Source organism: Pelodiscus sinensis, chromosome 14, assembly GCF_052426305.1.
Source record: "Pelodiscus sinensis isolate ZL-2025 chromosome 14, ASM5242630v1, whole genome shotgun sequence".
In the NCBI taxonomy this organism is placed as follows: domain Eukaryota; kingdom Metazoa; phylum Chordata; order Testudines; family Trionychidae; genus Pelodiscus; species Pelodiscus sinensis.
The window spans coordinates 1728206-1742606 of record NC_143065.1 but is presented as its reverse complement, the minus strand read 5'-3'; the positions used below and the strand labels follow the sequence as shown (position 1 = coordinate 1742606).

The window sequence follows — 14401 nt, the reverse complement described above, 5'->3', positions numbered from 1 at the left end:
TATATAACAGAGCCCCCTGGCTCCAGGAGACTATAACTCCCAGGAGACAAAGCGGGCCAGGAACAAAACCCCTGTTCATAGCATTGCCCCAATGGGCAATAAGGGTTTGAGTTACAATGGCCCGACTTATGACAGTTCTCCAGGAACTAATTATATCGTAAGTGCAGGGGGGGTCACCTGTACATTACGGTGATTAGTTTTAAGGGGTCATGTTATTTTACATAGCATCTGTCGTAACAGATCAGAGTTTGCAGATATCTACAACACTAAAAAAATTCAGAGAAAATTCCCCACTGGCTGCTGGGTGGGGCAGCCCCTCCCCCAGGGGTGACTGGTGCCTACAAAGGGAGAGGCGCAGAAAGGGGCACCCATAGGGGCAGGGGGAATGTGGGGCACCCTATTCAGCAACTGAAATTTTGTCAGGGATACAGGAGCAGGTGCCTCCAAGTGCTACTACCAGTGACCTCTGCACTCCTGCCCCATGGGGTAAGGGAGTTACCATTGTACCTCCCACAGCTCCTTCTGTACAACCCCTGCCCTGTGTCTCTCCCTTCCCCAGACAGGCTGCCCTTCCTCCCAGTCTCCCCCCAGCCTGCCCTCATCCCCGCCTCAGAGTTTCCTTCCATTGCATCCATCTGCCCTGTAAGTCTTTCCTGAATATCCCACCACCCCCAACCTGCCTTTGGCACCTCCTGCATCTCCCTCTTGCTCCCCCCTCACACATACCTGTTCCCCCCCCCACCGCCCTCTTATCTGACCCCACCCCTTTTTATTCCCCTGCCGACCCCCCTCGGGGCTGGCTCCCCCTAGCCTGCACATGCTGGGAGTTGACAGCAGCTTCCCTAGGCCCCAGGTAGGGATCGCAGCCAGCTCCATGAGAGCAGCCTGGGACCAAACCCTCCACCTGCTACCCCAGGGCACCACTCCTGGGTGGGGGAAAAAGGAGAGGCTCTTGAGAAGCACCAGGACTGGCCTTGCTGGAGATTGCTCCTCCCAGCTGCAGCCTGGGCTCCAGGGGCCCAGCAGCTGCCCCCGCCAGGACTTGGGAATTTGGCCCAAACCTGGCCCCAGTGTCCCTCTAAGCAGCAGCTGAGAGTTACTTACTGCTGTAAGTGGCAAGGAGTCCTGTGGCACCTTATAGACTAACTGAAGTGTAGAAGCATAGGCTTCCGTGGGCAAAGACCCACTTCGTCAGATGCATGTCGAAGTGGGTCTTTGCCCACGAAAGCTTATGCTCTTACACTTCAGTTAGTCTTAAGGTGCCACAGGACTCCTCGCCGCTTTTGCAGATTCAGACTAACACTGCTACCCCTCTGATACTTGACTTCCTGCTATGAGGCCCTGAGTCCAGTCCTGGCTCCCACAGCCCATGCCCATTATTGCTGAGTCCTAGCAAGCAACCTATCATGCTGCAGTCCCTGCACCTGGGAGCCCTCCTGCCCCTGGTCTTGGGCAGTGTCCCGGGCATTGGCAACCATGGGTGTAGCTAGTTAAATGATTAGCTGATAAGCAGATGTTTATCGGTTAATGCTACCAACTACACACATCCCAACCGATAAGCTGTGAGGGGATGACAGTGTGACCAACAAAATGTCATCTACACAATTATACATTTCCTAACATCCCTAATTCTGACAGTGCCAGCAATACAAAGATAGGACATTTCTTCAGAGTAGCATGTAATGATGCCACTCAGTTTTACTGTCCTTCATATTACTTTTATAACCCACTAGATCCAAGATTTGTTACATTTCTGAATGTACTACAGAGCTTATCTTTCTTTTGGGCTCCTCAGAAAGCCATGAGGTACGGGAGGGATGAATGTTTGTTTATATGTCTATTCTCAGAACTAGACTAGAAGAACCACAAGAGGATGACATAAGCCACTGTGTCTGAAAATTTTTTGGTTATTTTGATCAACTGAACTTTTGGACAAGTACACTGAAATCTGGTTAGGCATTTATCATCTTCAGTTAACAATTCTAAATAAAACCACAATATACATTGTATTCTCCACAGTACAAGAAGTGTTTCACAAATACACCTCTTTTTTTTTTTTTGTGAGAATCACATACCATAAAATTTTGGGTAGAACACATTTCCAGTATCAAAATGGACAAGTTCAATTTTACAAGAACTTGGTATCACACCTAATCCAATAAGATTTAAAGATAACATTTTTACATTTGTGTAGGCAACAATATTTGATACCCATTCCAATATACAAATAGGGCCAACAGCATTGATACTCTCACACTCTTCCAGTATGTGCCTGCAGAATGTTTTTGAAAGTGACATTACTTGTACTTTTACGCAGCAGCTTTCATGACAAAGCTGTCATAACCAGCAATTAGAATAGAGTTTCCTTCTATCAAAGTAAAATCAACTTTGTCACAGCAATAGTTTTCAGACTTTGTTAGTACTACAGCAATCTTTTTCCTGCATATTGAACAGGAAACACACTGCAGTGTACACTCTGAGAACAATGACTTCCAACCACATGACTTATGGTTCTTTGTTGTGTCTTTAAATAATTTTGCTTCACAGCACAACTGTTACTGAAAACATAAATGAACTTTTATCAGAATATTACAGTTGCCAAAAGTATTACCAGCCAGATGACAGAACAGCTGGAGATTTGAGGTTTCTAAGGAGAACTTGAAAAAGGTAACCTACCAAAAGTTTGTTACTTCAACCTAAAAGTTGAAAAGTAACAAATGTTTTCAACACAAGTTAAAAGGACTTCAAATTGAAATCTTTTGACTATAAAGACATGCCAAAATTTAAAATATGATCTGGTACCTCAAATGTTCATAAGTGCCTGGCCAGTTTTTGTGGATTTACAAATCTTTTTTCTAAATATTTTTCTCTTTTGTTGCAATGTGTAAAGAACCTTATAGACAAACAATAGAGGGTTGTTCTGACACTACAGAAAGTGCTCTAATACACAAGTAAAATAGAAAAAGCCTATAAAAATCCCTGCTCCTTCCCTCTAATCTTTCAATTGCATTTGTATTGGTAACAATGATGTAAAAAAAATCCATACAGGCATCAATTTTAAGTAGATAATAACCTTTAATGGCTTGCATGAAAGTTTCCAAGAGGAAACGAACATATGGGTGACTGAACCTCAGGTTTTGGAAAGGAATGGTGACCTATATTTACAGTGAGTGTGATGTCATTACTTCAGGCAGAGAAACCAAAAAGTGTGCAGCTCAGATTCCTCAGGTTCATCTGAAAATGGTAATGATTATTGCACGTTTTGTTAAACACAGCACTAATTCCATTTTAAGCAGTTTTTCCCCTCAGTGGGGAAAGAAGGATTTTAACATGAGTTTAAAAGAGAGATAGTAAAACAGAGTGGAAAAAAGGGCTGGAAATCAAATTACTATAGAGTATACTCGATATTTTTACATACAGGGGTTTGTTCTCTTCAATATGTTCTTGGAAAATACTCTTTTTTTCTGAACTTTGTGGGGGCAGCGAGGAAAGTCACCAGTACTAAATTTTTATGTGCTTTAACAGGGGTGAGCAATCTTTTTTTTCCGGGGCCACTCTTCAAAAATGTTTCAAGTGGCCCTGGGCCGCAAACAGAAAAAGCAGGGCCAGGATGCTTCCGTGCTTCCCCACCCCCAGACCATGGTTGGTCTGGGGGAGCCCCTTTGCTTCCCCCCCTTCCCACTAAGCAGTCATGCCTCTGGGTGTGGAAAGAGACTTCCCATGCTCCCTCAGGCCCTGAAGCCTCCTCTGGCCCTGTCAGGAGCGCAAGGCACTTAGAAGTGCCACACCCTCCTTGCAGGGCAGAGGAAACTTCACACTCTTTCTCCCCCCCCCCCAGGCTCTAATTGGCCTGTGGGCGGGGGGGGGGGGGGGGGGGGAGAGAAGGCAGGGCCTCCGTCTGCCAGATCAATCTACTTTTGCCCACCCCTGTGCTATAAAGATGTCAACTTGAAAAGTTCTGTCCTCTATTTAAGTACAACACAGGTATATCAAAGGCAACGGCATCATAACTTCAGTGACAGCAACAGAAGAAAGGCTGTTTAATTCCAGTAGCATTGATTGTTCCCATGATGATTACAGCCAAGCAATATCAACAGAATGGAGATCAAAAGTATTTCTCATAAGCTAGGCTGGCTAAAGTGTTGTGAGAAATTTTAATTTTTCTTTTAAAGCAAGTATTAGTCAGTATGACAAATAAATACTGAGTTACATAGAAAAATATTCAACAGGTTAGAATGTGCTAACCAAAACTTTTCTAACCACTTAAAAAGTTGTTCTTTCTACACTCTGGTACAAATGTAAGAAGTTAAGTACCCTTTCGTTACCACTCTAATTTGGAAACTAAAACATGGAAGGCATTAGTCCTCCAGAGATCTAACATTTCTGAAATACTTAAAGCTAAGTTTGAAGCAAAATGCAGGACAATGTAGCACTTTAAAGACTAACAAGATGGTTTATTAGATGATGAGCTTTCGTGGGCCAGACCCACTTCCTCAGATCAAAAACCTAAAGCTAAGTTTGTCTTCCTTACATTTCCAACTATGGATTAGAGAAGTGGCGTGGGGCATAGGTCACCACACAAAGATCAGTCTGGGGGCCTAATCATTTACACAGGAATACCAGCATGCTATGAATGTCAATCATTTTGTACAAAAATTCAAGTGACCTGTTAATATTAATTCACTCAAAATAGAAAGCCACAACTTATTAAAAAAAAGAAGTTAATTATACAAGGTATCTTGAAACTGTCCTTCAGAGACAGTTGTTTTTATAGTTTACCATTACAAAATTGGAAATAAACTTGAATTGTTGACCTAGAATTTTTTTTTTTTTTTTAATATATATGTAACTTTTTTGTTTTTTAAATCTGTTGGTGTATGGCATATGCCCATGCACACCCACCCACCCCATTCATTTGGCATGGAAAATCCTGGAAGTTGTTTCAGTTAATTGCTATTTAATAAAAAGAGAGAACCCAAAGTATAGGTCTACACATGGAATGTTGAACCATTTGGTTATTTTGGTGCAACTAGTTTGACTAGGGAAAAATTAAAGTATTTCAGAATAAGTATCCACAACAAACTTGCACCAAAAAATAACACAAGGTGTGAATTTACAGCCAATTTCATCATTTTGGAAAAAAGTCTGTATGTGGACCAAACTTAATGTATGCTTTCCATAAACAATAGCTATTTCCTAATAATACTGGAAATATCAAGACTTAAAACCAAAACAGGAAGAACGCAGGACAACATTCCCTACTACACAACAATGGGTAAAGCTTAAAGCCTGAAGAGACTGGCACTGTCTCTCTCTATTTCCATGGTGCGATAGCACTGTCCCTAATTTTGAATTCATGCAAGGTAGAAACTACAATATCCTCACTGCGTATTGTTTGTTACCCAGTACACAAATGAATTTAATATAGAAATCTAAGGTGAGCTATAAATTTGTTCTTATTCAATAAATAAAATATGCTTTAATTCATTTGGAAATTTAAAATATTTTCAAAAATGAGTACTAAAAAAACAAACAAATATGAAGCACTTAGAGTGTCAGCTACATTAGTGAATATTTTAAAAACTATTTAAATGCATTCAAAAATCACTTCACTTAAGTTTGAAAGGTAGTTTTAAATAAAAATGTTCACATGAAAGTTAACAGTCATTTTGGAGCATTTTGAATACAACTTATCTGGGCAATCAATAAAATTAAGAAATATTAATTAGGCAAATTAGTCTGGCTAATTGTAATGTACAATTTGTATCATATCTTCCAGAGATACTTCTAAGGCTCAGATTTTTAACATAGCAAAGGGGAACCTTACCACATTAGAGCCTCATCTTGAAGAGGAACACTCCTAGGTATAAGTACACTCAACAAATGACATCAGACCGAAACTGCATAGTTTCACTCGAGAGCAAACATTTCAAACCGAGCAATATTCGTCAACACATCAAAGAATTCTGCGGAGTCCACGGGGCGCACTCAGGGATCATTGTCAGTGTTGAAAAGCTAACTAATTTCAACTGTAACACTTGCACATCAAACCTTTAATTTCACACGTAAGAAATACTGACCTGTTGAACATTAGTAACTCCACCGCCTTGCCCCTGGGCAATGAAGCGATTGCACACAGCGGCAGCACTGCCGAGAGGCAGAGCACACACCCCGGAACACGCACCTGCCCTTTAAACACCTACAAATCAGGTGGAGAAGTTTCTCAAGGGCTGTCACCGCCCAAAAGGTATTTGCCCTAAGTCAGCAGCAACTTCCCCAGCTGATTCACAGGCGGCTGTTGGAAAAATCCTCAATTGCAGAGCCCCCCCCCCCCAAACCTCTCGTGTCTCTCCCGCAAGGGCATCGCCCTGACGAGCACAGACCGGCCCCAACCCAAACAAACCCCCTGGCCTGGCCGCCTTCCCCCGCCCCGCGCCGCGCCCCCTTTCCGCGGCCACCAAATATTCGCTTCAACTTTCTTTTTTTAATGAGACCAGCCGCAAGCGGCGCTTCCAGGAGGAGCCTCGGCCGGGAGCCGGGCCCCGACACCGCTCGGGGAGCCCCCTCGCCTGACCAGCGAGCCCCGCTCCGCCGGCCGGAGGGCTCAGAGCGGCCACCGCCCCCGGCCAGCCACGCGCCCCGCCGGAGGCCGGGCCCCTCCTGCCCGGCAGCCCCCGAGGGTCTTCGCGCCCCCCCCCGCTCCGGCCGGCCACAGCCCCGCGCGAGGCAGCGGCCAACGGACTGGGGGGGGGGCTCCTCGCGCACCGAGCGCTGGGGGGCGGGGGGCGGGGGCTGTTACCCCGGGGGGGGCGGGGCGGGGGCTGTTACCCCCGGGGGGCGGGGGCTGTTACCCCGGGGGCCGGGGGTTGTTACCCCGGGGGGGGCGGGGGGCTGTTACCCCGGGGGGGCTCACCTTGGAGGCAGCAGCCGCGGCTCTGGCAGACATTTTGTTTCCCTCTTTCCCCCAGCAGCGCGTGTCTCGGAGCCTCCGGCCGGCGCGAGCGCTCCCCTCCCGCGTCTCACAGCGCGGCCCGAACACACATGCCTGGGGCGGGGGCGGGCGCAAGTCCGGCTGCTGCGCGCTCCGCTCTGCGCGGGGGGGGGGGTGAGCTCCCCTGGCGGGCCCTACACTGGCAGGTCCGCTCCCGCTCCCCGGCTCGCGGCCGCTACATGCCTCTCTCTCCGCGCAACCACTGACATGTCTGACTCTGGGACTGCCCATTCTCCGGCCTCCCGGGGGGGGGGGGGGGGGGGGGGGGGCTTGCGCCTGGGCCATGCCCCCGCCCGTCCCTCCCCCACGGCCAGAGCACCGCCGCGCAGCGCACGAGCAGAGCCCTGCCCGGACTGAGCACCCTCCTCCTGGGCTCGGCCCCGCGCAGGAGTCTCTGGCACCCGCGCGCAGCCCTCCCGCTCTCCCCCTGCTTTCCGGCGCTTTGGTCTGGGCTGCAGGGACTGGGGCAGAGAGTTCCCAGAGCTCACACGCCGATCGGGCCGGGGGTGGTTTGAAATGCGCGGACCGGGGATGGAGTGCATTCTAGGGAGAATAAAACAGGGCCACGCCAGCACAAAGGAAGAGGATCGCCCCCTGCTCTTAGGGGTGGAGCCAGCTGCACAGGAGTCCAGGAAACATTCCTGGGAGTTCAAAACAGACCAGGTTAAAAGGTCTGTTATTTGGCATCATGCTCCACTAAACTTGCTACAAGACTTGGGAAGAAAAAACATTTATCCGGGCTTAGTTAAAAAAGATGTCTGTCACGTTGTATTATTTCCATTTTCTGTATTTTGTGCTCTGATTTGATTTATACTATAGTTGTTATTTCACTTTTCAAATACTAGAGAAATGCAAAGATTTCACACATCTAGCAAGATCATTTCCCTGGGTGAGTGAAAATGGATTTAAAGCACTTTCAAATCAGAATAACAGCATTTTACATGCACTTTGCACCCATCTGACTAGGCATAGATGACTACACAGATTCAAGGGAGTAGAGAATCAGTTCACAATATTTTTTCTATTGTGCTTTCTCATGGAGAGCTTTCAATGGAAACTGAAACTCTTCAATAATTTATCCATCCCTCCAACCATAAATAATGTCCATAAAAACTTAAATAAAGTAATTTATTTCTTTAATCAGTCCTTTAATTTCTCTTTTATATTTACCAAACATTATGAGTACTGCACTGGAATGTATTTTCTTTTGAAACAAAATATTTCCAGGAAATAAATGGTACAAATTTAGTAACCAACAGTTAGAATTCAACATGGACAGCCCAATTTTCAACTGTGTTCAAAGAATGCTGGGCGTAGTTCTGTTGAGGGAGACCATTACAGCCCTCCTCTTTGATCCTGGGGTGAGCTGTGTGCCAGTCCAGTCCCTAGAGTATATTAGGGCTGCTACCAGGCTGTTGCATGCTATAGTACTGGCAGTTATTAGTCACCCTCAGGGACTCTTCTGGCAATTGGAGATTACAAGGGCATATGGATGTCCTGGCCATGCTCTTTTTTTTTCTTCCTGTTTTCTCAATCTCCCATGTGTTGGAATGGAGGAACACTTCACAGGCTAGATCACTTTAGAACAACATTGCACAAGGTTGGAAATGTAAATCTACGCTTATGATTTTATTAATTGCTTGAAATAACTGTCAGCTCTGGTTTACATTTCTTTTGATGCACTTATACTCTGGTTAAGAAAAGAGATCATGTTTTATAACGACATTCAATTTACAATATCTACAAGTACACACACAGAGGGGCAGGAAGGAAAGGGTGTGAGCACAACAGGAATGAATCGGAAAACTCTAAAGTGCAGAAAAGAAGGGGGAGAAACTCAGCAAAGCAAGAAAGGAGAGTGACTCAAAGAGGGGAAGACAACCCCTGAGAAACAGATTAACAAGTGGAAAAAAGGGAATAGAGTGGGAGGAAAAGCAACCCATAGAGTTAGAGTAAGCAGATGGCAAAAAGAGATTTTTGAGGAGGGGCAGAGAGAGATGAGGTGGATAGCGGAGGTAGAGGAAGTGAATGAAATGAAGCAGAGAAAAATAAAGATGGTAGGGGGTGGTGAATATGAAAATAACCCTACTATTAGGAATTCGGATGCTGACAAACACTGGGGCGGGGGGAGTGAAAAGACAGAGAAATAAAAGAAAATTTCAATTGTTACTTTTATATCAGCTCGAGTACTTTATAACTTCCCCTTACCAAACACAGTAAGAATATTATGCTCTAAAAACTATAACAGTAAAGTCTTCCTGTGGAATATACTTTATTTTCCAAATAATTTGAAAATTATTTGGGCAATACTCCAGCTGGTTCAGCATAAACAAGCCCTTACACCTAGAATATTACCAATCCCCAGTGTTCAAAAATCTAGAGTTAGGGACCACAAAACCTGAAATTTACATTATCAGATGAGATTTAAAAAAAATATTATACTTGGAATTCTTTTATTTGCCTTTTCAACTTTTATATGCCACATTCTGACTTATGTCAGGAGGGCTAGAGACTTATTTTATATTTTAATACAAGCTGAGATTCTGGTGTATTGACATGATTCCTGGAAATTACCAAATACGGGGGACTACACAACTAGGGAATTTAGCCTTCCCCACAAAATTAGTAATTGCATTAAGAAATAAAGGAAATGCTGAGATATATTAGCCCTATTTTGCCTCCATCCCCACACTCTTTACACCCTTGAAATGTCACAAGAGTTGGCAATCTTGCATGCATGCAGAGCTTTCTTGACTTTAGTAGGAATATGGCTGCATATAAGAGTTCATCTGAGCAATCTAACTGCATAATCTGAGTCTTTATTTATATTCCCTTTGGCTAGTAATAATGGGGTCTGCTCCTACACTCTTCAGAGGTTAAAATCCAGTTGAAGGCAATGGTCTCCTTACTTTGGCCTATTAACTGATTGCAGGACTGGGATCCTGCAGGACTTGAACCTAATAATGGTTCCAACCTCCTTATTCTTAAAGAAATAAAACATATATAACTATTCTATTCATATGTATCTCTTGGCAGATATCTAAAAGTATTCAATTATTTTTTATCTTGGGTTAATTTTTAAAAAAACACCTTTTATGATTCTATCAGTAACAGTTCCTAAGAATTTCATGCCAATATGGGTACAATTCTTAACTCTCATTTCTGGTATATATGGATTGTATACTAAGATGACAGGAAGTCTGTTCTGTAACTTCTTGTGATTTAGCTATTCTGATTGCTTAATGTCAAGAAAGAAAGGAAACTAAAGAACCACAGCGGCTGTGCAGATAACTTCCTCTGTGGTATTTGGTGTCTGTGGCCCAAAAAGGGAGCAGTTTTACAGAAGAGCTTTCAAAGATTCCAGAGAGGGCAGATTTCACTCCTTTGTGTTCGCTGCTGTAACAAATCAGTCTTGGAAAAATAAAAAGAGAGTGAGGGGGAGGGGGCGTGGTGTAATCAACTGCATTTTTCTGACAACCTCCCAGATTCAGGATTTTCAGAAATGGGAGGAGGAAGGGATGGAGCAGAATACACACTGAAGCTACAGAAGAAAAAAGAATATCAGGTACAATAATTAAGCTTCCTCATGAAGAAATCATAAGATGGTTAGAGCAAGCAATGGGACCATCCATGCACTTAAAGTTAGACACATGCTTAAGAACTTTACTGAACTGAGTCCTTAAGAAATAAAGTTCATGTAATACTGATATCTAGTGAGCACTGGGTTTTTTTTAATTCTCTGAGCTACATTCATATATTTCATTGCCCTGTGAAAAAACTGTATGCAGCTTCAGTCTCCACTCCATAGGCACTGCAGAACACATACAATGTTCTGAGTGCACAGATGTCACACAATCTTCCAAGATCCCTTCCCCCCTCTCACTGAATAGAACAAGACAAGGGCAATGCTGCAAATACATCATGACTAATCTACGCTCTTTTTAGATACTGATCCAGCATATGTGGTCTATGTTTTTCTCACTGAATGCCAAAATGCCAGATATGCTTACTTTGTATTGTTCCCTTTGTTTTTTATTTAACTTATGGTATGGAAGAGGGAAGGTGGAAGTAATAAAAAACAACTGTGAAACTTAATAGGGTTTATGTTTATCTCTTGTGTAGCTCCATCCACCTCAGAGGCGTAAAACCAGAAATGAATCTGGTCCAAAGGGATGAAAACATGTTCTACCCATCAAACAGTATTACAAGTCACGTAAGCTTTATTCGCTGTTACATTCAAAGCTCTCTTGTAAAACTAGGGTTGCCAGGTGCTCTCCCAAAAAATACCAGACACTGAGCAAAAAAAAAAAGGAATGTGGGATAAGCAGCGATTGCAACCCTGCCTCCCAGCTGAGACTCCCAGGCTGGGAGGCAGGGCCGCCATCGGCGCTGGGAGCCTGTGATTGCGCAGAAGTCTGGCGGGGCTGGGAGGAGTGGCTGGGAGTTCCAGTCACTCCCCCCGCCCCCGCCAGGCTTCTGCACAATCACAGGCTTCTAGTGCCGATTGTGGCCCCACCTTCCAGTCACTCCCCCTACCCACACCAGGCTTCTGTCCAGTGTGCAGTCGGAAAAATCAGAGAATACCGGACATTGCACATGGCTGGTATTCTCTGATTTTTTTTACCGTACAAAGAGCGCAAATACCGGACTGTCTGGTAGAATACCGGACACCTGGTAACCCTACACCATATGCATCAGTAGTAGGCAACCAGCGGCCTGTAGGCCATATGTAACCCACGGGGCTCTGCACCTGCACACCGCGGACCCCCTATTTAATCCCCTCACCCACACACCTCTTGTGCACCAGAACACTTCCTGCTTTTCCCGCCTCCCTCCCAGCACTTCAAGAGGATCTGCAAATACCCTGATTCCCACTCTGTCCCCACTCCTCCTGCTCCCTCCCAAAGCTGGAACGCTGCAAATCAGCTATCTGAGGTGTTCCTGCTCTGGGAGGAAGGGGAAGGAGCAGGGACGGAGTATGATTTGCTATGAAAGTCCTGGGAGGGAGGAGGAGGAGGAGCAAGTAAGCCCGGGGCCCCAGTGCACGAGAAGCATGTGGAGGAGAGGGGCAGATGGGGGGGTCGGGGCCACAGGTGGAACCATAGTGGGCCACAAGCTGCTGCAGCCCACTGAAGTGAAGGAGGGCCATTCATACGGCCTACCCTCCATTCCTAGTTGCCCATCCCTTATGCACATGGTATGTGGGTAGCATTTAATTCCGGTGTATTCTTGTCCTGATAGAAGATACTGTCTACGTAAGAACAGTTCATCTTCACATAAAGTTCACTATTACCTGAATGTCAGTCTAAATATCTTTTTCTCCTTCATGCTGCAACTTTTTTGATATATATACATGTTTTAGCAAGAACATTTATTTCACTTTTTGATAAGCTATAATATGTTTGCAAACAATATTTTTCAGAAATGATTGCACACTATAAAATGGACTAACTTCTCTCTGAATGCCATGCAAAAAAACCCCAAATATCCACAATGATAAAGCTCTGTGTGCTTTGCAAGGGTGTGGTTTTCCTGTTCCTGAATTGTTTTGAAACTTGAATTTGCGTCTGTTCTCTAAAACACAGCCCACAAATGCACGTTATAATGAGTGATATTTAAATCCCAAAGAAACTGTTGTGACTGATATTGTTGATGAGAAATGTAATATTTTGAACAGCAAAACATACAAATTGTTATGTTGGTAATAAAGATGACCAGAAAAATAGCTAAAGACCTGAGATCTTGTTTCCAAATTCTTATAAACATTTAATTGCCTAATTGTGAGGGTTTAGAAACTTAGATGGGCAATTTTCTATTCTTTATTCTTTCTAAATTTCTCCCTTTTTAATTCTTTCCTCTTTTTTTCCCCTCACAATTTTTGGACTTAGTTTTTATCCCCAGGAATGCACATCCATACTCCCATAAGGTAGAGAGGGTTTATCAGCAACCGTTAATGGAGAAGGACTGAATGTATTTAAGACCACCACTGTGAGCCCTGCCTTCAGTTGATATCTATGCTCTTATGCCACCTTTAATGGGCAACAGTTGTTATTTTTATTGTTTAGTTATTTGTTATATTACATATTTTTATTTCACCTAAGTAAATAAAAATCCAGCTGCAAAATTAGCTATCAGGAAGAACATGTGCATTTTTTACACCCTCTGATGGATTATAAACTATCTTTTTTCTTATATGACTGATTTAGTATCAATAATACTCATCTTTAAAAAGTTATCTGGATACAATTCATGACAAGTTATGAATAGAAGTTAAATATTCTTCATTTTATTTAACTGTTTCAGAATATAACATGCCAGAAGAGAACTGGCTAGAAACTTCTTATGTGGGAAGAGGCTGTGGTTTTCTTTGGCACGTAATTGTCAGGGCAGGGAAAGGCATCACATGTTGGCTTTGGTATGTCATAACACTGAAGGTGGTCAACACATGACATGCTGGGAAATAATGAAATCCTAGTACATATTGGCTTCAGTACCAGCCAGTATGTACTGGCCAAGTATTTAGCACTGCTGGTCTAAAAGTATTTTTTACTTTGAACGTAGAGGAAGAGAATATGAGAAGTGTAGGAAAATAATTACAAGGTCACCTTCCTGCACTCCTTAGCAGACCTGCAGTTAGTCCAAGGAAAGGGGACCTTAGAGTTGCTTAGGAAGATGAGGGCCTTGAGGGTATGTTTACACAGCAGGACTAAAGTCGAATTAAGCTACACAACTTGAGCTACATCAATTGGGTAGCTTAAATTGAAATAGTTTAATTCAGCTTTTGGAGCTGTCTACACAGCAAGAGGTCAAAGGAAGAACAATCTTCCTTTGACTTCTATTACCCCTCATGAAAGGAGGGTTACTGTGAGTCAGAGTAAGAAGTCCTCCAGCTCAACATTATTTTGAAATAAAGGCTCATAGTGTAGACGTGCACTATGTTATTTTGGAATAACATTCGTTATTTGAAAATGCTGCTGTGTAGACATACCCTGAGAGTGTGGAAACAGAATGAGCCACAGAAATTGAAACCAAGTTCACATAAAAATACAGTACACAAATTTTCAATGGGACAAGGGTTCTAGCAGTTCACATTGAATTCTTACTTATGCAATCAATAGAGAACACCTTCAGTCTGAAAATTTTGGACTTGTCCAGTCACAGTGCCCACTGAAGCCAATATAAGTCCATCCATAGCCTTTATGCCCTGGTTGCATAGAGTTTCACATGTGTAAACCACTGTAAAGCTCTGGCATTTAAAAATTCTAAGAACCCCAAATCGTGGCTATAGATTATTTGCTCTAATCTATATATCAAACAACATTTTACAGGAAACAGATTGGCAGATCGATTCTGATTTACCAAAACAGAAAGTCTTTCAGAGCAATTAGGAGATAGAATGTTTCTCCAGCT

The 14401-nt window shown here is 43.6% G+C and overlaps 1 protein-coding gene across 9 annotated transcripts in view; it reads right to left on the bottom strand.

The window, feature by feature from the left end:
- The window catches only part of TJP1 (tight junction protein 1), a 296617-nt gene that overhangs the window by 142515 nt on the left and 139701 nt on the right, over positions 1-14401 (bottom strand). For 2 of the 9 annotated variants that reach the window (XM_089781876.1, XM_089781877.1), the window contains exon 1: positions 6914-7246. The exons of 2 other annotated variants lie outside the window; for them this stretch is intronic. In XM_089781876.1, coding sequence (XP_089638002.1) covers positions 6914-7222 — 309 coding nt within the window. In that variant the 5' untranslated portion in view covers positions 7223-7246. Of the gene's footprint in view, positions 1-6080; positions 6200-6913; positions 7247-14401 lie in introns of those variants that run through there. 5 more of the 9 variants (XM_089781873.1, XM_089781875.1, XM_075897728.2 and 2 more) reach the window with 3 other exon arrangements.